At 43.4% G+C, this 24021-nt stretch overlaps 1 protein-coding gene across 1 annotated transcript in view; it reads left to right on the top strand.

Annotated features, from left to right (window-relative positions):
* Window positions 1-235: 235 nt before the first annotated feature.
* The window catches only part of LOC118077024 (uncharacterized), a 42935-nt gene continuing 19149 nt past the window's right edge, over window positions 236-24021 (top strand). The window contains exons 1-5 of the mRNA XM_088653353.1: window positions 236-568; window positions 12311-12418; window positions 18167-18367; window positions 21540-21650; window positions 23009-23121. Of these exons, the coding sequence (XP_088509479.1) occupies window positions 559-568; window positions 12311-12418; window positions 18167-18367; window positions 21540-21650; window positions 23009-23121 (543 nt within the window). The 5' untranslated portion in view covers window positions 236-558. The remainder of the gene's footprint in view (window positions 569-12310; window positions 12419-18166; window positions 18368-21539; window positions 21651-23008; window positions 23122-24021) is intronic.

The following is a 24021-nucleotide window of genomic DNA, read 5'->3' as shown; positions in this document are numbered from 1 at the left end:
ACACTGCCAGTGGCTTCTCCCCTTCTGCCTTATGCACTCCTTTTACTGGCAGGACATGTCACAATCCTGCTTCTGACATATATGCCAGGGCAAGAGCACAGGAGTCACCTACTGGCAGGCATTAGTCCAGACATTGCTTATGCATGTTCCAGAGCTCCATCTGGCTCTGTTGTCCTTCTGGAGCACCACTCAAGCAAGGATTGGCCATGTTTATTTCAGCACTGGGGATAGTCTTTTTAGACACCCTAAGTCCCACATGCAATATTTGTGAACGTTGAATTGAATGAGCCCCTAGGGTGTACAGAAGAACCACAGGGCTGCAGTGAGGCCCTTTTAATTAATGGCCTGACTGCTGGCCAAAGAAGAAACCCGATTCCCTATCAGAAGCATGGCTTCATTTCCACAGGAAACTATATCCTAGTCCATGTCAAAAGGCTCCTGCATTTTTAAACATGCTCTGTGTCAGATTCTTCCACATGAAGCAGCTTGTTCTTAAAGAAACAAAACAAAAAAAGCTCTTGAGTGAATTCATTATCCTGAATCTGCTGTTTGTTCACCATGGAAGAAGGTAAATTTGCTCAAGTTTTTATTTTATTTTAAGTAAACCTCTTGTTCAGCCGAGTTAAGGCTTCCTGGGAGTGGCAAATGTAACTTGCATGATCAATATTTGTTCAGTGGCTTAAATGTGATTGTTTGTTTATAAAATGCTTGAAACTGGCTCATAAAACAATGTAGATTTTGCTCTCATATTCAGAGGAGCAAAAAGAGAGATACAATTACCTATATTTTAAATTAACATTAATTTGCTGCTGAGGGGAGGGGACTGAGCCATCACTTCCCAACTGCAGAGATGTGAGAAAAAGAGAGAGAAATACAGGAACTTTGCCCTTACTAGTACCAAAACTGAAAAGTTAGAATGTTTAAACAAAAGTACAAATTTTGTTTAAACTTTTGTTTAAACTTTGCAAGGACAGGATGGGAGACACCTGGCTTGAGAGCAGTACATGCGAAAAGGATCTAGGAGTCTTGGTAGACCACAAACTTGACATGAGTCAACAGTGTGATGCAGCAGCTTATAAAGCCAATGCAATTCTGGGCTGCATCAATAGGAGTATAGCATCTAGATAAAGGGAAGTAATAGTACCACTGTATTCTGCTCTGGTCAGACCTCACCTGGAGTACTGTGTCCAGTTCTGGGCACCACAGTTCAAGAAGGATACTGACAAGCTGGAACGTGTCCAGAGGAGGGCAACCAAAATGGTCAAAGGCCTGGAAACAATGCCTTATGAGGAACGACTTAGGGAGCTGGGCATGTTTAGCCTGGAGAAGAGAAGGTTAAGGGGTGATAGGATAGCCATGTTCAAATATATTAAAGGATGTCATATAGAGGAGGGAGGGAGGTTGTTTTCTGCTGCTCCAGAGAAGCAGGCATGGATTCAAACTACAAGAAAGAAGATTCCACCTAAACATTAGGAAGAACTTCCTGACAGTAAGAGCTGTTTGACAGTGGAATTTGCTGCCAAGGAGTGTGGTGAAGTCTCCTTCTTTGGAAGTCTTTAAGCGGAGGTTTGACAGCCATCTGTCAGGAATGCTTTGATGGTGTTTCCTGCTTGGCAGGGGGTTGGACTGGATGGCCCTCGTGGTCTCTTCCAACTCTATGATTCTATGACTTTATAATTTTAGTATTCATAAAGGTGTTAATTTCAGATTTATTTAGTGGGAGCACATCCAGCCCTTATCATCTACTGGAATGTTTCCAAGATAAAGCTGCTCCTTAATCTGAAATATGTTTAAACTATTTCAAAAGGTCACTCTTTGCTCTGCATCATGGTGCTTTCCCCCTCCCATCTCCCCTCCCCAACAAGGAATGCTGCAATCCATTCCTCCATGTCTCTTCGTTCAGAGACAAGCATGTTGCATTTGCACTATGGCTTAAGGATGATGAAATATTAACATCCGCAGAAATAGTGCTTTGCCCACTTGGCAAGAAACCAAGCAAAATTTTCTATTTGCAAAAGAAATGGTGGTAAAAGTTCAGTGAGGTATTTCATCTGCTTTATAAGTAAGCAACAACAAAAGTATTTTAGTAAAATAATGTGAGAGCAGGGCAGACTGGAGACTTTTCGGCTTTGAATGTTTATTGAAATACTGGCACAACAAAATCAAACTAGCTTTAAATTATCTGCAGAGTTGCCCAAAGTGTTAACAAAAGGCACTTGGTAGAACTAAACCTCAGTGAAGCAAGCATTCAAAGCTCAAAGCTAATGCCTAGAATGGTAGCCTTAATTTCAGAGACACTGTCTCAGACAGCCAGATGTTGGATTTAGCAGGCAGTTGGATGCCATCCGTATCATATGCTGCTTGCTTCAAATGACCTTGACGCATCTTCCTGGCCTTAAATGGTAAACAGATGTGGACAGAAGTGGTGTGATGCAGTAGTAAGGACTAGAGTGGAAGATTTGATGATGGTTAAACCCCACTTCCTTGATTAGCTATATAGTTCACTAGGTGGTTTGGTTTGAACATCACACACAAACACACCCTTTCCTCACAGGGTGTCTATAAAGCTAAAGCAATTCTCTTTGCCTTTAAAGGAAAGGTGAGACACAACCTGGGCAGAGGTGTACTGAGCATAGCTGTCAAGTTCTCCCTTTTTTTAAAGGGAAATTCCCTTATGCTGAATAGGCTTCCTTGCGAGAAAAGGGGAAACGTGACAGGTATGGTACTGAGGGGATGGTGAAACTAGCCTCCGCTGGGGATGCAAGCCCAGGGAGGGGTTTGTGTGGTGATGTCCTGCTGCTGTCACTGCAAGATCAAAGATGGGAGACGCTTCCCATCCTTCTCACACTGCAGCACAAAGGTGTGCAATTTTTTCACCCTTCCTTCTATTTACAAAGCTGGCAGCAACTAAAGCCCTCTTCATACATTCCAGTGGTATTCCACACATTCAAAAATGTACTCAGTGTAGAAATATTTGTTCTCATAGATTTGTATGTGCATAGGCACCCTTCCACATAACTGGGACATTTATTTGTTTATTGCCTTTACATCCCACCTTCTTCTTCCTGAAGGTGCTCAAGGTGACATGCATAGTTCTCATCCACTCTATTTTACCCTCACAACAACCCTATGAGGTAGGTTAGGCTGAGAGGCAGCGACTGACCCAAGATCACCCAGTGAGCTTCATGGGCAAAGGGTGGTTTGAACCCTTGTATCGCAAGGTCCTCAACCAACACTAACCACTATACCACACTGGTAGAACATTGCCAGAATGTCTGAAGAGGACTAGTATCTTCTTAATTACCTGTCTTGGGTAATTGGGATGCTAACCATCTCAGAGTAGACCCATTAAAGTAAATGGACATGTGTAACTTAGGTTCATTTGTTTTCCTGGGTCTACTTTGAGTAGAACTCAGTTGACTACAACCTTTGATTTGGACAAGTTGTTTCCATGCTAACAATTTTATCTGAAATTGCAGTTCCAGGTACAGTATTTGGACAGTACTAACAATCCAGTTTTTGGTCATTTGTTTTTAGTATTCAACTTTGTGTGGATGGAGCAGTTATTGTATGGTAGTGGCTGATTTTTGTGGATGAGCATTTTTAGTATATTACTTTTGTTTTAATTTTTAGAAGGATAAAATAACAATACAAAATAAAAATTATATACTAAAAATTCTCATCCACAAAAATCAGCCAGTACCATACAATAACTGCTCCATAATTGCTCCAGGACTTCTTTTGTGTGAACCAAATCATAGACTGAATAAATGTAATCTAATTCTCCACTCAGTCATTTTTTTCAAGCAAGTCCAGATCACATCATTGACAACCCATTGCATTTTGGTATTTTCTGTATCCTCTTTTCCTCTTTGGAGGACATTTAAAACATACACAGCATTGCAGAGCCAGCATCAGAACTTGAGGTACTGCTCTTCCATGAGCAATTTGAAGAGGCATTAATAGTGATGACGTGGATATTGTTGTTACAGGTTTGACTAGTGAAGTGCCTGATACTGTATATTGTCTAGGCAGATTTGTGAAAAGAGTTTTCAGCTTTTGAGGCCTGCTGTTGGTCAGGTGGCATTGTAAGACAGTGCCTTCTCCATCCAGGATCTAACAAGGGGCAGGCTCTTGGGGGAGGGGTGTCCCCAGCCAGTGAGACCCCAAAATGGACCTCATGCCAGTTGGAGAAGTAGATCGTGGACTGCCTGCAAATTGGCCAATCATGGGCTGGCTGCTCCGTTGGCTCCGCCCAGGAAGCAAATCAGACTGAGACTGTAGGCTTTGCCTCCTGGGTATATATGAGCATTCAGCAACCACCTCTCCATGCAGTTCCCTACCTTATGGTCACCAACACTAGATTTGGGGGTGAGGTGCTCAAAAGAGCAGTGGCAGGTGAGCTGCAGACACCCTTGGAGAAAACCATTTATCTGAACCCATTTCAGTATAGATTCAGGCCTGGATAAGGGACTCCATCAGACTTCACTGGGGGGATTGGGAGAGGGACAGAATCTTCGTATCTTACTGGACCAGTTTAGTGGGTGGGAGTTGTAGGCACCCTTTTACAGTGTTTATGCTCCTACATACAGGGCCCGTTCTAGAGAGTGGCACTGGGACTGTGATTGGTCCCCCAGACATCTTGTCTCCAATGCTGTTTAACATCTATATGAAGCTGTTAGGAGGAGTCATTAGGAGATCTGGAGCACTGCAAAATCACATTATCTTTGTCGCATCTGAGGTGTGGCCACTCAAGTCCTGATCAGGTGTCTGGATGCAATGGTGGGTTGGATGAGGGCCAAAAAGATGAAGCTGAATCCCATTAAGATGGAGGCCTTGTAGGTAGGTGGCTCCTGAGCCCAGGAAGTGGGCAATTTATCTATTCTTGATGGAGCTGCACTCCCTTGAAGGAGCAGGTTGCTTCTCTGCCCCTGAAATTCATTCTTGTTCAGTAGTAGTAATAGTAATATAGTGATTCCACATGATGCTTAATATAGCCCTGTATTATCAAGGAATTCCCATCCCAATGGTCACAGTATTTCTATAATGTTTACACAACAGGAAGTCCTGCTCAGCAAAAGACTCTGCAGAATTAATTAGTAGTTTTCTTTTCCCTTTCTGCCCCTGTAATTTCTTCTTGTTCAGTGGAGCAGTAGCATTACTAATAGCCTCAACTGCATCTTAATTGGCCATTTCTTGATTCCTACATTTAACATATTTCATTTAAAACACAGTGGCAGGAAACATAAGCTGTCTAATTAAGGGACATTCAGGGCAGATTCTGGAAGGAGAAAGCTTCTAATAAAAAACGCAGGAGATTTTTTTTTGCACTTTCTTCTGAATAAACATTATAGAATGACATTGGCAGGGCCGGTGCTGAGAGGCGTGGCGAGGTGGCCCCAGGCTCGCGCTCCCCACGCGCCTCCAGAGCTTCGCCCGGGGAGCGCGAGCCTGCGGTCACCTCCACTGCAGCTGTCAGCTGTTGAGCGGCTTCAGGCCGCTCTCCGGAGGCATGCGCGTGCCTCAGGAAAGCGGCCTGAAGCTGCTCAACAGGTGACCGGCGCAGTGGAGGTGGCCCCAGGCAGCACCGGGGGGCAGGGGGCTGGCGACGGGCAGGCTGGCCAGTGCCCCCCTCCACTTTGGTGCCCTAGGTAGCTGCCTAGTTCTCTTAAATGGACGATCTGGCCCTGCATCTGGCTGTGGGGCGGGTGGAGGGAAAGCCCCAGAGCCGCGTGCAGCGTTTGACCGGCTTTCCCTCTGCCCGCCCCACAGCCAGCCAGCTAGAAGGGACACCTCCCTTCTCCCTGGCTGGCTATGGCGGCGGCAGGGGGCAGGCTGGCCAGCGCCCCCTCCATTTTGGTGCCCTAGGCAACTGCCTAGTTCGCCTAAATGGACGTGCTGGCCCTGGACATTGGTCGGGAAGACTGGCGTTGCAGGATGATGATATAGTACTATTTTAAGAGCTGTGTGGTGCCACTGTTTTATTGCCATTTCCAGATGACAGAAGAAAACTAATGTATCAAAAGAACTAAAGGACCATCGTGTGAAAGCAGCCAAAGTAACTGCAAATAACTTATCATACCTGTATGGTATTGAGTGAATATAATGAATATTTCTAGTAAATATCAATGAAATATACTTTGTTCCAAAAATTATATTAGCTGTATTATCATTATCAAATCAAAAGCTGCACATAGATCAGTGGTAGTTCCTGTGTACAGAACTGGAGATCAAAGAGAATATCCCTTAATGGCCTCAGCACTGGGCACTCATTAAGAGAGAACAAAATTCAAATTACATTCCAATTTGAAAGCAACATTTGTCACCCTGATTAATGAATGATTGGTGCGTATCAGACTGATATTTCCATTAATGTGCTCAGTCTTGTTCAACAGTACTCAATGAACAGAAGTCATCAATTTAAGTTATGTGGGTGAGAAATAATACACTTTAATAGGGCTGTACAATTTAAGAGTGCTGAAAACTCTGTTTAAACCCATACAAGTGGGGCTTTTTCTTAATTTGCGTGGGTCTCTAAGCAGGTATTTGCGAATATGGTGCAAAACTGAAAGAAAGGAATCGAAACAGTAATCAAGGAAAAAAGAATGAAAAGAATATTGGGGTCTTTTGAACTAAACAAGCCATGACTTTACTTACTAGGCAATAAATACTTTGTATGGGAGGGCAAAATCAGGTCAGCTTAGAGCACAGTTCACAAAGATCCTATTCCTCAGGCAGTAAAGAGCAAATCTGCTTTGTATAAGACATCATTTATGACTGAGAAATCCAGAGTAAACAGGAACAAGAAATCATTGTAATCCTATGCATGTTTATTTAGAGGGAAATCCCACTGTATTCAATGGACCAGGTAAGTGTGCATAGGCTTGTTTCTTCCTTAGTGTACTGGGCAGAGGAATCCCTTATTCCCCTCACAGAGGTACATTTCCCAGAGTTCCCTGGAAAGAGGGAATGTAAGGGGAACAATGCACAACACCCTTAATGAACTGCAGTTCCCAAAACTCTCGGGGGGGGAGCCATGACAGTTCAAAGTGGTTCCATGGTGCTTTAAAGTATAGAATCATAGAATCATAGAGTTGGAAGATACCACAAGGGCCATCCAGTCGAAACCCCCTGCCAAGCAGGAAACACAATCAAAGCATTCCTGACAGATGGCTGTCAAGCCTCCGCTTAAAGACCTCCAAAGAAGGAGACTCCACCACACTCCTTGGTAGCAAATTCCACTGCCGAACAGCTCTTACTGTCAGGAAGTTCTTCCTAATGTTTAGGTGGAATCTTATTTCTTGTAGCTTGAATCCATTGCTCCGTGTCTGCTTCTCTGGAGCAGCAGAAAACAACCTTTCATCCTCTTCTATATGACATCCTTTTATATATTTGAACATGGCTATCATATCACCCCTTTACCTTCCCTTCTCCAGGCTAAACATGCCCAGCTCCCTAAGCCGTTCCTCATAAGGCATTGTTTCCAGGCCTTTGACCATTTTGGTTGCCCTCCTCTGGACACGTTCCAGCTTGTCAGTATCCTTCTTGAACTGTGGTGCCCAGAACTGGACACAGTACTCCAGGTGAGGTCTGACCAGAGCAGAATACAGTGGTACTATTACTTCCCTTGATCTAGATGCTATACTCCTACTGATGCAGCCCATATAGTGTGACTATGGCTCAGGACTCCAGCAAAGGAGATGCTTTGGATCCAATGGACTCAGTGCCAGGGGCAAAGGAAGGGGGTGCGGTGGGGGCAGTCCGCCCCAGGTGTCACCACTGAGGGGGGTGACAGAATGCCAGGCGGCACTCATCGCGGGGCCTGCAGAGCCCCTGAGCCACATGTCTCTCCTGCCCAAATGGTCCGTCTGCCTCCCCCCCCCCCAGCTGTAGGGCGGCTGAGTGGTAGGTGGCAGGCAGACTCCAGAGGCCCCATGGTGCACCCCGCCCCTATGGGAGGCTCACCCCGCCCCAGGTGCCGGAGCGGATTCCTCCGCTGCTGCTCAGTGCCTCTCCTGACCCTCCCCTGATGCCTCTCTTACTGCTTTTGGAGCATTGACAGTACAGGACTAATGGCAGCTGCAGAGGGCTCCATGTCCTAAAGGAGGAGACCTCTAGGGACAGACCTCCTTTTCTGCCTGTGGATTTCCTTCTCCAACCATAGAGTGGGAGGTCCATATTATCCTATGAGCCCTGGGAGCATAGCATTGCAGTCTTGCTGTCACTCACGTTTGTGGGGGGTCAATTATCCATGCATCATTTTAAACACCTGACACCTGTATTTAAATGTTAAGAATCCTTAACATAATTTAAGCAATATTCTAATTAGCAAAACAAGTACTTTCTGCCCCCACTCAATATAACATGGATAATTGTTAGGGTAAATTGGACAGCTAGAACGGTTTTGAAATTTATTCCCTCAACATGTTTAATTTTAATTTGATCAGTTGGAACACAGCGCAGGGCTGCCAAAGGGCTCAGAAATAACATAAGCATAATAAATTACAGAAAGTAATAATGGGAGGTATTAATTGCTATGCTCTTGTTCTGCTTTATCGGTTAATTGTATTCATATATCACTCCTTGTATATAAATTTGCCTTCAATTGTTTTTACGTATCATAAAAGTAAGACTAAGAAGACAGTCAACCCTAAAGGCATATGGGGTTTTCTCTGTGTGGGTTGTGTGTGTGTGTGTGAGTGGTTTTTTTTATTACAAAACCCAACAGCTAGCTATGAGTTTGGAAGCAGTTCAGAGGGATAGAATGAAGAACATAGTTAGATGATGCTTTCTTATTGCCCAAGAACATGAACAGTCAAGAAGCTATGTGGTTAAAAAAGAGTGGAGAACAAATTATATGTAAAATAATGTGGTGGCAATAGAATATTGCTTCATAGAATAGAATCATAGAATCGTAGAGTTGGAAGAGACCACAAGGGCCATCCAGTCCAACCCCCTGCCAAGCAGGAAACACCATCAAAGTATTCTTGACATATGCCTGTCAAGCCTCTGCTTAAAGACCTCCAAAGAAGGAGACTCCACCACACTCCTTGGTAGCAAATTCCACTGCCGAACAGCTCTTACTGTCAGGAAGTTCTTTCTAATGTTTAGGTGGAATCTTCTTTCTTGTAGTTTGAATCCATTGCTCCGTGTCCGCTTCTCTAGAGCAGCAGAAAACAACCTTTCTCCCTCCTCTATATGACATCCTTTCATATATTTGAACATGGCTATCATTGACCTTCTCTTCTCCAGGCTAAACATACTCAGCTCCCTAAGCCGTTCTTCATAAGGCATCGTTTCCAGGCCTTTGACCATTTTGGTTGCCCTCTTCTGGACACGTTCCAGCTTGTCAGTATCCTTCTTGAACTGTGATGCCCAGAACTGGACACATTCCAGGTGAGGTCTGACCAGTGTGGAATACAGTGGTACTATTACTTCCCTTGATCTAGAATCTATACTCCTATTGATGCAGCCCAGAATTGCATTGGCTTTTTTAGTTGCTGCATCACACTGTTGACTCATGTCAGGTTTGTGGTCTACCAAGACTCCTAGATCCTTTTCACATGTACTGCTCTCAAGCCAGGTGTCTCCCATCCTGTATTCGTGCCTTTCATTTTTTTTGCCCAAGTGTAGTACTTTACATTTCTCCTTATTAAAATTCATCTTGTTTGCTTTGGCCCAGTTGTCTAATCTGCTTCAGCTGAGCTGAGGGTGTGAAGACAGAAAGTTTTAATGTATATTTGAGTGGTAATGTTGCAAACTTGTATGGTTGGAAGATAAGGGACTTATCTTTAAGGAGCTTGTATTTCAGGATAACGTGACTCAAAAACGAGTATTTTCTGCTATGGCTCCTGTATTATGCCCTTCCCTTTGCCATGCATGACACAACATCCATTGCTTCTGATGGCTTGTCAAGACGTCTCTTTTTCTCCAGGCTTTTACTGGACCTTGTTTTGTGTGTTTGAATCTCTCCTGAAAGCCGGTTTAATTGGTTTCCACCCTTTACCAAAAGGTCCCAGTCCAGGTTACAGCAAAGCAATGGTACAATTTAATTAAAATTAGGTAAAACCAATGTTTAATATAAAATTTTAAAAATGCATTTTAAATGGAGAATAAGAGCAGGTCTGAAACAAATACCTCTGCTGTTAAAGGCCAAAGTAAAGAGGTGTGTCTTGTGCATAGGATGCTGGTTTGACAATGAGGATACAAAACAGGGGGGGGGGAATTCAACAATTTGATCAGCAGACTGAGCAGGCACACAAGTAGTGGCGCCTGCCCTGTGGAACACCCTCCCACCAGATGTCAAGGCAATAAGCCTTGCTTTTAAAAGACATCTAAAGGCAGCCCTGTTTAGGGAAATTTTTAATGTTTAATGCTGTATTAGTGTTTTTAATATTCAGTTGGGAGCTGCCCAGAGTGGCTAGAGAAACCCAGCCAGAAGGGCGGGGTATAAATTATTATTATTATTATTATTATTATTATTATTATTATTATTATTATTATTAGTGTCTTCCCCACTATTAATAATATGTTATTTATTTTTTAAAAGGGATCATATGTACAGAGGTGGCAGAAGTGTCCCTGTGTTACAGGTTTATGCATTGGGACAGGGAAATGATGCTCAGTGAAGGAGTGGCTGAAAACTGGGAAAGGAAGGAGGACTAGTGATTTAGCAGATGCAAGAGGAGAAGCCTAGTCCACCCAGTACAGAAATAGCATTGCACCTGCATATAGAGCCGTAGCAAACTATATGATATAACATATCATCATTGTGTGTCCTGGCAGGTTGCTAGAGGCACATTGGGCACACTGTGTGCATTTTGCAAACTGAGGTCCCCTCTCCTCCCTCACACTCACCTGCTCTCGTGTGCACACCTGAAAGCTCATTTGGTTTTCCCCTGGCTTCACTGGTCACAGGAACATAGGAAGCTGACTTCATACCAAGTCAAAACACTGGTTCATCTAGCTCAGTCTGCACTGACTGGCAGCACCTCTCCAGGGTTTTAGGCAGGGGACAATTCCCAGCCCTGCCTGGCGACACCAGGGATTGAACCTGGGACCTTCAACTTCCAAAGTAGGTCCCTCTGCCAGGGACCATGCAGTTGGAAACAAGCAGAGGCCATGCTCAACCTGTCACAAGTCCTATCCTCAAACCAACCTCAAACTTTGGCCTCTCGTTGGCTTGCTCCCTGTGTGGGAATGTCCCTGAACTTTCTGCCACGCCCCAGCCATGTATTTGGCATGCCTCATCTTGCTTGCTTGTTCTGCTCTGCCTGGAACATACCCTGTTTTGCCTCCACCTGAATTTAATCCTACTCTAAACCTCTAGATTTAGTTTATATCATTTTTTAAAAAAAAAACCAAACCATACTTTCATATTTTCATAAACCACTTTGAGATGTTATTACAATCAAGCTGTATACTGTATAACTGCCATGAAATTAAAAAAATACATACATACATACATACATACATTCATACATACATACATACATGTCATGCCGCATGGAGGGATATCTCCTACCTGCCTCCGCAAGCCACCTGTGCCGATGACATTTGCTCCATCTCCTCCTCTGCAAAACTGAGACAGGAAAGCAGCAGCAAGAAACATGCCGCCTTAGCAAGAGCAAGAGCAAAGAGCAGTGTCTTGCATACATACAAGAGCAAGAGCAAACTCCAGTGCTGGCATCCCATACAGCAGGGACCTGGCAGGGAGTCTGTCTCCTCTCAGCTCTCCTGAAATGGGGCTTGAATGGAGTGGTCTGCATGGTGGGGGACAGGACTATGGAGCCCCCCCTCTTTTGTGTCTGTGGCATCCATTGAGTTTCTTGGCTGTCTCTTCCACCAGGGCAACCCAAGAAGTCCAAGATGTTAAAAACATGTGCCAATATTTTTAACATTGTAAACTGCCTTGGCTCTCTTGGAAGAAAGGTGTTGCTTTATGTCAGGGTCTAGCAGACTCTGGATATTTTAACATCTGTCTGTCTCCTCTCAGCTCTCCTGAAATGGGGCTTGAATGGAGTGGTCTGCATGGTGGGGACAGGACTATGGAGCCCCCCCCTCTTTTGTGTCTGTGGTTTAACATCTGGGTTAACCTTTCAGACATCAAGCTGGTGTGCAGCTCATTAATCTGTTTATTCTGTATTAACTGCAAAACAGATTATAGGTAGCATGTATGCATCAGTCAAGCTAACTAGCTAGGTCTGGATTATTGTTTCTCATTCAAATGGCCATCATGATAAACAGAGATTCAAATGAATAAATGAATGAATGGTTGTAAAAATGATACAGGTATTTTATTTCTGTCCAGGCATGTACCTTACATCTGAAGAACATATCCCCATGTCTTCATGGTCTTGGCTCTCGAAGAAAAAAAGAAATTCTGTCTTCCCTGCTGTGGAAAGCCAAAACAAAACAGGTATGAATTAACCCACCCAGTGTCTTTCCAAACCTCATAGTTGCATAGTTACAAAATGACTGTTAGGAAATGGTGAAACCTCAAGACAGCAAGAAACTGTTATATCATGGTCATAAACATACAGTACCTTCTTGGAAAACAACAGACATTGAGTTCAACAGAATTACCACTAAACAAACATGCATAAGATCACAACCAATGGTCTCAATGCAAATAAGCTTTACAGTTTACAATGCTTGTGATTGTGTAGAAAGAATAAGCAAATAAATTATGTTATGTGGCTCTTTGATGAATTTAGGGATCCCTCCTTCCTGTACATAACACATACATGAAAGAGAGAGAGAGAGAGTTCAAAAACTGAGGGCATGAGATACAGGGGGAGCTCACTACATTCATTCATTCATTTACATACTACCCAATTAACCATGCTACCTGTGTGATTCGCACATTAAAATTTCTTTCTCCAGCTTGGCCCTCTGATTTAGCTTGTTAAGGATGCTGAGAATTGAAGTTATGTGTGGGGTGAACTACAGTTCCCATAATTTTTTGGGCAAAGTAATGTGCTTTCAGCACACTTTCTGTGTATGTTTTGGTCCTGGAATGAGGGTTATTTTCAGGAGTTAGTGATGGGAGCCTCTATTCCTGGGAGGCAGCAGAATGAAAAGATTGTGAGGAGGGCAGTCTATGGAGGCTGCAGCCCCAGACTTCTGGAGATGAGCAGGAACAAAGAGATGGGAGTGGAGCAGGCCAGGAAATATAATGGTTCATGGCAGGGCCGTCTTAAGGGTATCCAGCGCCGTGGTGCAAAAATCCCTCTGCCCCCCCCATTTCCCTCCGGCCTGAACTCACCTCCAGGAAGGATCACCTGCTGTACCCTGGCCACAATGAGGAAGGAAGGGTGGCAGGCATTTATTTATTTTAAATAAACATTTATTTATTTTAAATAAACATTTATTTATTTTTAAATAAATGAAAGTAAAAAAATAATAATACCGTAGTAATGATGATAATGATGATAAAAAAGGTGGCAATAGCGGTGGCAGCGGCAGGGGCGGCAAGACTGAGGCTCCTCACCTCAAAGGGTCCCTCTCCCCTTCTTCCCGTCCAGGGCGGGGACGGCAGTGGCAGCGGCCAAGAGGCCGGGGCTCTCCCTCTTCCCCTCTAGAGCACCGGTGCTCCACAGGCCGGGCTGCCCCAGGCCTCAGAGCTCCACCTGGTTGATGGCTGGGCACCCTCGGCTCTGACCTGGTGCGATCGCTGGGGGGGGGCAGCGGCTCCCTGGCCACTCCACCAGGTTCCCCCGGGCACCTACGCAGTGGCAGCGGCAGTCTTGGCAGCTCTCAGTGGCTTGGGAGCCGCTTCAGGCAGTGTGAGCATGCCGTCCGGGGCTCTTCCTCTTCCCCTCCGGAGCACCAGTGCTCTGCAGGCCAGGCTAACCCAAGCCTCGGAGCTCCTCCCGGTCGATGGCCGGGCGCCTGGCGTGATTGCGGGGGGGGGCAGTGGCTCCCCGGGTTCCCCCAGCACCCGCACAGTGGCGACGGAGGTCTCGGTGGCTGCTGGGCGCCAACAAATTTAATAGCGTCGCATGAGGAGCTGTCTGGCGGCGCAGCAGCACCCCTGGTGGCAGGCACCCTGGCAGGAGGCGGGCCCCACACGCAATCACTTCTCTCCGGAAGGGAGGAAAGTCCTTCTCATCAGCTGTCTGGCACAGCGGTGCAAACATCAGCTGTCTGGCGGCGCAGCAGCGCCCCTGGTGGCCAGGCGCCAGGGCGCATTGCACCACCCAGCCCAGGCGTAGAGACGGCCCTGGTTCATGGTTACACAACATTTGTGAATGAACTTCACAATTTGAAGCTAGAAACTAGTACTGAGCCTAGTAAGGATTAGATTGATGGGGGAGGGAAGATATAGATCTCTTGCATTCCTGTGGTAACAAGGCAAGCCATTATTTCCATGGCATATTGGGTGACTGAAAGGTTAGACAGTTTTATGCTGTGAGTCGAATAGTATTAAGAGCAATTTTGGCTTTTAGCGACAATAAATTATGGCAGCAAATTCTCTCCGTCTAAAGTCCTCCCATGTGAATCTAGTAAGTGTTTTGAGAGCTTCGTGAGAAAGATAACAAGGGAGTATAGTTGCTGCATGCCTGAATCTATTTGGGGGCAGTGGTGCAATCCTGTGATATCTCCCTCATTGCCAAAACTTCACTATGGATTTAACTGTAGAATAATCTGCAGGCAGTGTTTGGGCTGATAAACTCCTAAACAATCTTTCATACCATCTAGGTGCTTCCTCAGTGAGCCATGGGAGTTTCTCTTTTTCTCTCGTCTGTACTCAGATTGTTCTCTCTCATATGCACTGGTGCACACCTTCTTCTTCTTCTTGCCCCACCTTCTGTTTCTTTCTCTCAGCATGTACAGTATTCCATTTATTATCTTCTTATCCTCTCTGGCCCATCTCCCACCCCCAACCCCACTCATCTCTTCATTCCCCCACTTTCTTCCCCACCTTTCCTTCTTGGCTAATTTCTCTCTCATTTGCCTCTTCCATTCTTGTCTCCCTTCCTCTCTTATTCTTCTCTTGCCCTTCTCTCTTTTTCTCTCAGGCCCCCTTCTGTCCTGGGTGTGTCACTCACTCTCCCATTTCTTTCCTGTTTGCAATGAGACTTTACCACCACAAGTACCACGTGATGTGCAATGTTCCATTGAGTTGTGCTCAGACCCATTGAAGTTAATGAACATAATCATGTTAGTTCCAGTGATTTCAATTACTATTATATCATTTTCTTTTTCTAAGTTTAGTATTTGAAAATGTATATCTTTCAAAATTTACTTAATAGTTTCTTGTAAGGGACATTTTGGTAGGCTTCTGCTTTTAATGGGGATATTGTAATGGAATATATATATATATATATAGAGAGAGAGAGAGAGAGAGAGAGAGAGAGAGAGAGAGAGAGAGAGAGAGCATGAAAGTCTGTAATATCTGTAATTCCCAAGCTGAGAACATCAATTTCTACAAATTGTTCAGTCTCACTTATAAAGCAAAAAGGGATGTGGTTACTTTATGAGCTAAATCAAATTCCAAATTTCTTCTTCCAAACCTATGAATTTTTTTTCTACTGTCATCTAAAAATCTTTGGGGCATATGAACTGTACATAAACTAGTTTATGTTTAAGTAAACAATTTTACTAGTCCAGTCGTGCTTCTGGACGTAAATCTTCCTTCTCAGCAGAGCGAGTGCAGTGGATTGAAGATTAGAAGAGTCAGCGAGAGTTGTAAATTCAGGAACTCTGAAGCACATTGAAACTCAAAAAACTTTATTTACAAAACATAGCCTGGAGATAAGGCAGACATCCTTCATCTCTGGGCATGAAAAACTTAAACAAAGCTTTGCCTCAGCGCACAAGCTTGAGACATGATTTCTACTACAAACTGCAACCAAGAGAAAACGCTACTAAGAGAGAGAGCACATAGTAGAACTGACTATTTATACAGACTGTCTGATATTCCCGTATGTTCCATGATGCTCAGCTGCTCAGTGTTCAGAGCGTCTAGTACAACTTAACCCTTTAATACCCACATGAACTCTGACTATAATAGATGCTTTGTGTGTGGAATGCCTGTTTTTCTATTAGATAACCCAAGTGGGTTTCTCCCAAAGGGATTCGAGCCAAAATAGGGGAAGTATGAATTGGATTATGAACTGATTTGGGTTTATGCATGCATTCCACATATGAAAATTTGTGCAGAGGGGTAAAACACTGAATATTTCCTTCAAGAAGAAAGATGATCACAATGTTGCCAAGTCATATAGTTAAGAATCCTGCCATGACATGAACCGCAAGAGACATGGCTGGCCTCATGACTTGATCATCTGATTAGAACAACAGAGCCTTTTGTTAGTGTGGTAAAGCCATACAAGTCTTAATCATAAATGTATCTTTATCTGATAAAATAGCGCCCCTTCCAATTGTTCTGAAGTTACAAAGGGGAAAAATGCAAAAAAAGCCAGGAGAAAATGAACAGGAAGAAAGAAACTGTGAGGGGATGGAAGAATGGGGGGACATTAGGATGGGTTGGGGGCCACACATCAGGCCCCAGGCTCCAGGTTGCCCACCTGAGCTCTAAGCAGAAATAATATGATAAGCGTAATATAATAAATAATATAATAATAGGAGAAGCTCCCTTGAGAATTCTTTTTGTGGGGAAGGGGAGGTAGGGTAGAAATCCTGAAATAATAACATTGTTGTGGCAGGTTTGGAACTTGCACTTTATATAGCTGTTGAATATTATAGCATGAGCAAATGGTACTTGCTTCAAAAGCATATATGTGTTCCCGCTGCACAAATCCAGGAGGTTGGATAAAGAATGTACAAGGGATTTGCATGCCCTTTATTATAATAGGATAGCAAACTGCAAAACTGAGCTCAGAGGTAAGACAAAGGATCTCTGCATATACTGGAAGACACTTTTGTTTACCTCTGGTTCACAAAGCACTTAGCCACAAGGTTCATGTAAAGGAGGTAAAGGACCCCTGGACAGTTAAGTCCAGTCCAAGGCGACTATGGAGTTGCGACACTGATCTTGTTTTCTGGCCGAGGGAGCCGGTATTTGTCCACAGACAGCTTCTGGGTCTTGTGGCCAGCACGGCTAAACTGCTTCTGGTGCAACAAGACACCTTGACGGAAGCCAGAGTGCACAGAAACCCTGTTTACCTTCTCACCACAGTGGTACCTATTTATCTACTCGCACTGGTGTGCTTTCAAACTGCTAGGTTGGCAGGAGATGGGACAGAGCAACAGGAGGTCATTCCATCATGGGGATTCAAACCACCTACCTTCCAATCGGCAAGCCCAAGAGGCTCAGTAGTTTAGACTACGGCGCCACCTACGTCCCTTTTAGCTTCATGTAACATAACAAAATGCAGGTTCCAGCCTTGAGCAATTGGAAATACAAATTTCAACACAGGAAGGGAGGGGAAAGAGAGGGAAGGCTAGCAGAGCCTGGTTTTGTGTGAATGCACTTATATAGATTTTGTTTCTGATGTGGGTAAGGAATAAAGGGAGGCAACAAGTGAATGCCTGGGGAGATGTTTCAGGCAGAAGCAAGGGATTTGAGGAATAGGAAATTTCTGGGGGTCTGAAAGGTGGTGGAACAAGAGGTGAGGAAGTTCCAGGAAAGAACATATCAGTTTATAAACTGAAATATAATGTGGGGGAGGGGAGCTTCAATATAAAAAATGATTTGTGCAAGATATTTTCTGTTTTAAGCTATGTGAATCAAATAATTTCAACCTTGTGGCTTTCAAATTCATGGGGGGTGAGGCTGTCAGTGCCCCCGTCAAAGGCATTGCAGTGGGGCAGAGCTTTGCTTGCAGGCTTCCCACGGGCTTTTGGTCAGCCACTGTGGAAACAGGGTGCAGGGTGGGCCATTGGCCTGATCCAGCAGGCTCTCTTGGTTTTCACCATAAGGAAAACTGAAAAGCCTGCAACTTTAGAATCCAGCAACAGGCATGGGCAGCCCTGTCACAGCCCTGCCTTAGGCCAGTGGAGCCAAACTTTGAACTTTAGGGCTTCATTAGTAGAAGTGGGAGCTTTGGCAGGTTCATCTCTGCATCCTACTATGGCCAAGGTCTGAAACATGCTTGTCTATATATGCTAGCAAACTGTAATTCTCTTTATGTTGTAGCCTTCCTCTTATAGCCCTGCTCCTGTTGCTGTATGAATGACTAATGTCATGCTGTTCCAGAGGCCTGGGTGCAAACAGTTATCCCATCAAGCTCTCAAGTGACAGAGGAGTCATTGAGAAGTGATCCTGAGCCCAAATCACAAACAACCATCAGCTCAACTATCCCTCTGCCGGGCAGTATTATGGACTACATGGATGAGCTGCAAATGCATCTTCCATGCGCTGCAAAAAGCGCTGCCATTGTTGAGGAAGCTGGACACGGTAAGCATTCTGTCCCTATACCAACAAAATCGCACCATTCATTTCCATATTGTACACATGAAGCCCCTTAATATCTGACACAAATGAGCAAGAAATGTTTGAAGTCCATGGACTAGATGGCTTGGCTCCGCTCCAGTGTGTTCTTCCATTGGCTGAAGCTCCTTTGGATCCAGCCATATTTTTCATCGTTATTCATGCAGATCTGCATAATAATTTCAGTGGAGATTTCCCAATCACGGCAACTATTTTAGATGCTCACAGGGAACCTTCTATGACCGTAATTGAAGTCATTCTGCAGAACCCAATGAAGTATCAGCAGGGAAGAGTGAAGTATTAGGCTGTTACCCTGGTATCACATAATGAATAAGATACATTGGTGCCATTTATTTGATACATTTGTGTGCAATGAAAGAACTTGGAGCTACATTCATAGAGATAGGGTTGCCAGGCTGCAATGTGGAGAACCTAATATGAATGTTAGTACAGGAAGACACACTTAGTTTATGCAGTGACTGCACCTCTTGCCATGGCCTTTACTTGTTTTTCCACTTTGCCTCCTCCCGGCCTACTGTGAAGAATATGTTCAATGCTTGTTTCACACTTCTCTCAATTTTGCAATGCAGTTCTCCAAGCAAATAATGAGTACAAAAATGTGTGTAATTGGTAAATATACATAAAAATGCATATATTAGTGAAAATAACACAAGAGGTTACAGCTAAAGCTTTCATCTTAGATTACAAAACTGAGCTACCATATCTGTCTATTTCTGTGTTTGAATCCATAATTCTGTTTCATTCCATTTCCACATTAATCTGCTAATTTCTTTTAAAAGAAATTAAGCTGCTGAGAGATGTGTTGCAACATCTGGAGAACTGTAAAATCTGGTACATAGCCAGATTCACCATGAACGTTTCCCTTGTTCTCTTATACTGTAATAGCAATGGCACCCAACTGAGAGGTGCCAGAACTGAGTTCCGGCAAGTTCCAGCTGAAAAAAAGCCCTGTGCACAGCTAAATTTCAGTCAACACAACACAACTCCTAAATGGAGCAGTTCAGGTCATTTTGCTTGAAATTCTCTATGATCAATTTTTTCGCTGTGAGTCCTGCATTGTCTTAAGACAGGCATCCCCAAACTGCGGCCCTGCAGATGTTTTGGACTACAATTCCCATCTTCCCCGACCACTGGTCCTGTTAGCTAGGGATCATGGGAGTTGTAGGCCGAAACATCTGGAGGGCCGCAGTTTGGGGATGCCTGTCTTAAGACAACACTTGGAAGGAAAGTTTTTCTGTATTGGAACATACACAACTGAGGTCTACAGAAGAACAATATTCTCTGGTTTCAAAGAAGGAAAGGACAGATCAGAAATTTTACAGCAATGAATACTTGATGTCATTTAGCTTGTCCGTGTTTCTCCAAAAATAAGCCATACTCCGAAAATAAGCCATACCCCCCCCCAAAAAAGCCATACCCCAAATATAAGCCATAGTGATAGGCGGTTTAACCTTGTAGGTTAAACTGTACCATACTTAATAAAAAAAAGACATCCCCTGAAAATAAGCCACCGTGTGTGTTTTTTTGGAGGAAAAATAAATATAAGACGGTGTCTTATTTTTGGAGAAACACGGTAGTTAATGTATCCTTCGGGGTATATGGGCATTGACCTGTACAGTGGTGCCCCGGGTTATGTTGCCTCCAGCTTACATCACCCTCGGCTTGTGACCGGCGCAAACCCAGAAGTACCAGAACGGGTTACTTCCGGGTTTGTGCCATTCGCGCACATGCAGAAGTGTTATATTGTGTCTGTGCATGCACAGAATTGCTAAATCACTCTGCACACGTGTGCAGATGCGACACTTTGGGTTGCATCGTTTTTGTGTTACGGTGGCGCCTCCGGAACGGATCCCCATCGTAACCCGAGGTTCCACTGTACATTTATGTTGCTACCAGACAGAGGCAGCGTTGAATCCACATTCTTCAATGGGTGTGGAGAAAGTGGAGAGGGAGCTGTTTTGCTTCCATTCTCATGATAATAGAACTCAAGGTCATCTAATAAAACTGAACGTTGGGAGCTTCAGGGCAGACGAAAGAAAGTTGCTGAGAATCACAAGTGGGATGAATGACCTTGCACTCAGGTGCTGCCTTCCCATAGGTGTCTATCTGGCTGCTGTGAAAACAGGATGCTACAATAGGTGGGTCTTGTTCCAATTCAGCTGAGCTTTTCTTCTGTCCTTAATGTGGTTTTGAGATGGTGCCACAGGACTTTGAATGTCGTCAACAGCAGCCCAAGTGGGAAGCACCTCACATTGACAGCAATGGTCTCTCTTGTTTTGAGGACATGTTTAGTTGCAATGGGTCAATCAGTCTGTTAAAAATAAAAAAAAATTTTTTTTATTAATTTTCCAATTAAAACCAATTATATCACATTCATTATTTCAAATTATACACATATATATCAATCAAACCGAATGTTATGCCAAATCATCTAGAAAATTTTTTGGGTTCCCATGCTTCAAGAAATTGGGGATTCCTCGCAACCGTCCACTGCCGTCTTTTTTCTAAAGTTCAAATCGTCTCTCCGAGTTCATAATAATCCAAATCTTTCCCTTACAGTCACATAGATGTTTTCCTCTTTCAACCGATTATTTCCCAGCTGCTGAGATAAATGTCAAACAAAGTTTCACAAATGTTCTTTCTCCTGTGTGAGTTAATCAGTCCAGCCTCCCCATAAATAGGGTCAATCAGTCTGGACCCCAACTATCATGGCTACCCAGTGTCACTGGCAAGTATATCAGCCTTAAACTCTTTCCAAAGTTGTAAGTCCTAGAGCAGGAGAAGCCAGTGTGGGGAGCTCCAGATGTTGCTGGAGTGCAACTCTCATCATCTCTGACCATGGGCCCAGCAGTGTGGGGCTGATGGGAACTGGGGTCCAGCAGCTTCTGCAGGTGACCTTGGTGGCTTCATCATAAGCATTTCAAACTTCAGAGGACCGCTTATTCTCAAATGTAACTGCAAACAAAAATGTCTGAGTGCATTTCACCCCTTTTCTGTTTAAGCCGAAGACAAAACACACTGTAGCCCAAAGAACGGAGATTTGAAAACCAAAGGGATCTTTCCATTCAATAATAATGTGACAATTCACTACAGAATCACACAAGGCTTGTTTTTACAGGTGAAATCGGGCAGGGTCAATCTTGGTTGAACAAACTGAGTTTCAACAAGAACAAGCTCTCATTTGTAACATGCCTGAATGAACGGGACGGAAACAAAACTGCACAAAAAGGTATTTCGACAACATAGGCTGAAGCAAATCTTCTGCCTGACATACATTCCATATTGTAACATTCCCACAGTGAGACATGGGTGTTTCCTTAGAAATATATCCTATTTGTGGTAAGTGTAAACTCCTCTTGACTCATCTCATTTTTGTGTGTGTGACCCCAGGAGTCATTCAGGAGTTCTGGAGAACTAAATTTCCTAGGAAACCATGGCCTCCGGAATTCAGGGGAAGAGCTTGCTGCCACTGTTATGATTTACCTGCTGTAAATAGGGAAGAAGGGATGAAGGGATGTAGTTGGCAGCAGGAAATGAGACGTTGAAGGAAGAACAGAGGCTGATTGGCAGGCAGCAATGCCACCTGCTTAGATCTGTGGAACTAGAGCATTTACAAGTCCACATAATGTTCATTCAAACATTTAAAATAAATGAATCCTATAGTGTGGCAACAACTAACCTTTGGAACTCCCTGTCCATTAACATTACATGGGTACCTTCATTGTATTATTTTCATAATCTGCTAAAAAAACCAAAACCTTTTTGGTTCAGCAAACCTACCCAGGCATGTAACTTTAGTGTGAAATTTTAACATATGAATTTAATAAGTACAATTGGTTTTAAAGAACTGTTAAAAGAGCAGGCAACTTGCTTTAAATGTTTGTTTTTACTGGCATTTTAAAGGATTTTTTTTATTTTAACATTTTATATTGTCTTTTGTATACTGCTTAGTAGAGGTTTTTTTGTTTGCATGGTAAGTGGTACTGTATATAATTTTAATGAAATAATAAATAAACACAATATGGTCCAAACCAAGCCCAGGGGCAAATCTTGGAGTATCTATGCTTGTCTCATAAGTGGGGGAGTTTGTGTATCAAGCTTCTCTAAGTCAGAATTCATCATCATCATTAACTTTACACACATTAGATCAGGGCTGGTGAAGCTGTAGCCTTCATAAGTCACCATGTGCCTTCCAGATGTTGTGGAATCCAGCATAGCTAATGATCAGAGACCATGGAAGTTGTAATCGAGCAACATCTGCCACACCTCTAGCTTCCCCATCCTTGAGTTAGCCAAATTTGGGTAAACCTCTCTAGCTTGTGCTATGTCAGCATTTCTAAGTTATATTTTGCATGATCTGACTGCGTTCACCTTATTTAAAATACTTTTGTCCTCTCTCTGCTGGTGAGTGCATAATAATGTGTTCTTTATGCTGGTTGGGTTGCTCAAACAGCTTCCCATGTTTCGTGCTTAATGTTTAGTGGGACTGGATAATGGTAGAGGATGTTTTCAGCTATGAGCATTTCTGGTTCATTTTGCTTCATGTCTCACATCGCCAAGAATTATATTTATATATGCATATCATAGGTCATCCCAGTGCTTCTAGAGTGCTCTTTCATGACAATCAACTGGGTGGATGCCTGTCCAAAGAAGAACAGCTTTACATTCCGTACAGACTGGCAAAATTATATATTACCAAGGTAAACAAACAAAGAAAGTAATTTATGATCTGAATTGAGTTCAGTAGATAATTAACTGCTAATGCATTACTTCTTTTTATAAACACACGAATGTAGAGAAAAGAGTCTTTCTTCTACTTTTCCTACTGGAGGGTACTTCTCTTAGGGCAGGTAATTAATTTATTGTTAAATCATTTTCTCCATTTAAGAAATTGTCTGTTGCACTGTTAGCCATGGCAGATGTTTACCAGTTTTTGTGCTTTGTAATTGATGTCCCTAAAAAACATAGAAAACATAAGTTTATTTCAATTTCCTCAGAAATAATAATAATACAATAATAATAATAATAATAATAATAATAATTTTAACTGCTGAAATTGTTCAAACATGATGGCACTATGTTCGGGTCCTGATCCTTTGGCAAGGCATTTTTTGTTTCATTTTTAATGTTTACTCTGGTGGAAGCCTGGCTTGCATCCAATACACAGTGCTTATCCAAACGAATACATTTGTCCTGGGATCAGGGCATCCGAGGTCAGATGAGAAGGGGGCTTTGTGTGCTCATCCCCTAAGAGACATCTTCTGTCATAACATTGTTCCAAGGTAAACAAGGCAGAGAAGGAGCAGACAGGGCACTCACAATATAGCACCATGCATTCTGGTTTGCATGAGAATTGAGGATGGATTGAGGTTATCTGTATGAATGAGCTTTCTTTTTTCATAATTCCATAAACTGCAAACTTCTCATACTTTTTATATTATAATAACTGTAACCTCAGTTGCTATACTTCATCCAAAACTATGCCTAAATGGTGAAAAGGAGAGCAATCCAGCCCCCCTCTCTTCCCAGTTGATCCAGCTATTGGTGATGGGCCCAATTTAGAGCTAGTGCAGCCAAAAAGGGGGGGGCAAAATGGCCTC

The sequence above is a fragment of the Zootoca vivipara genome, chromosome 10 (genome assembly GCF_965207765.1).
Source record: "Zootoca vivipara chromosome 10, rZooViv2.hap1.1, whole genome shotgun sequence".
NCBI lineage: Eukaryota > Metazoa > Chordata > Lepidosauria > Squamata > Lacertidae > Zootoca > Zootoca vivipara.
Note: the sequence above shows the minus strand (reverse complement) of the source record. Positions and strands in the feature narration are given on the sequence as shown.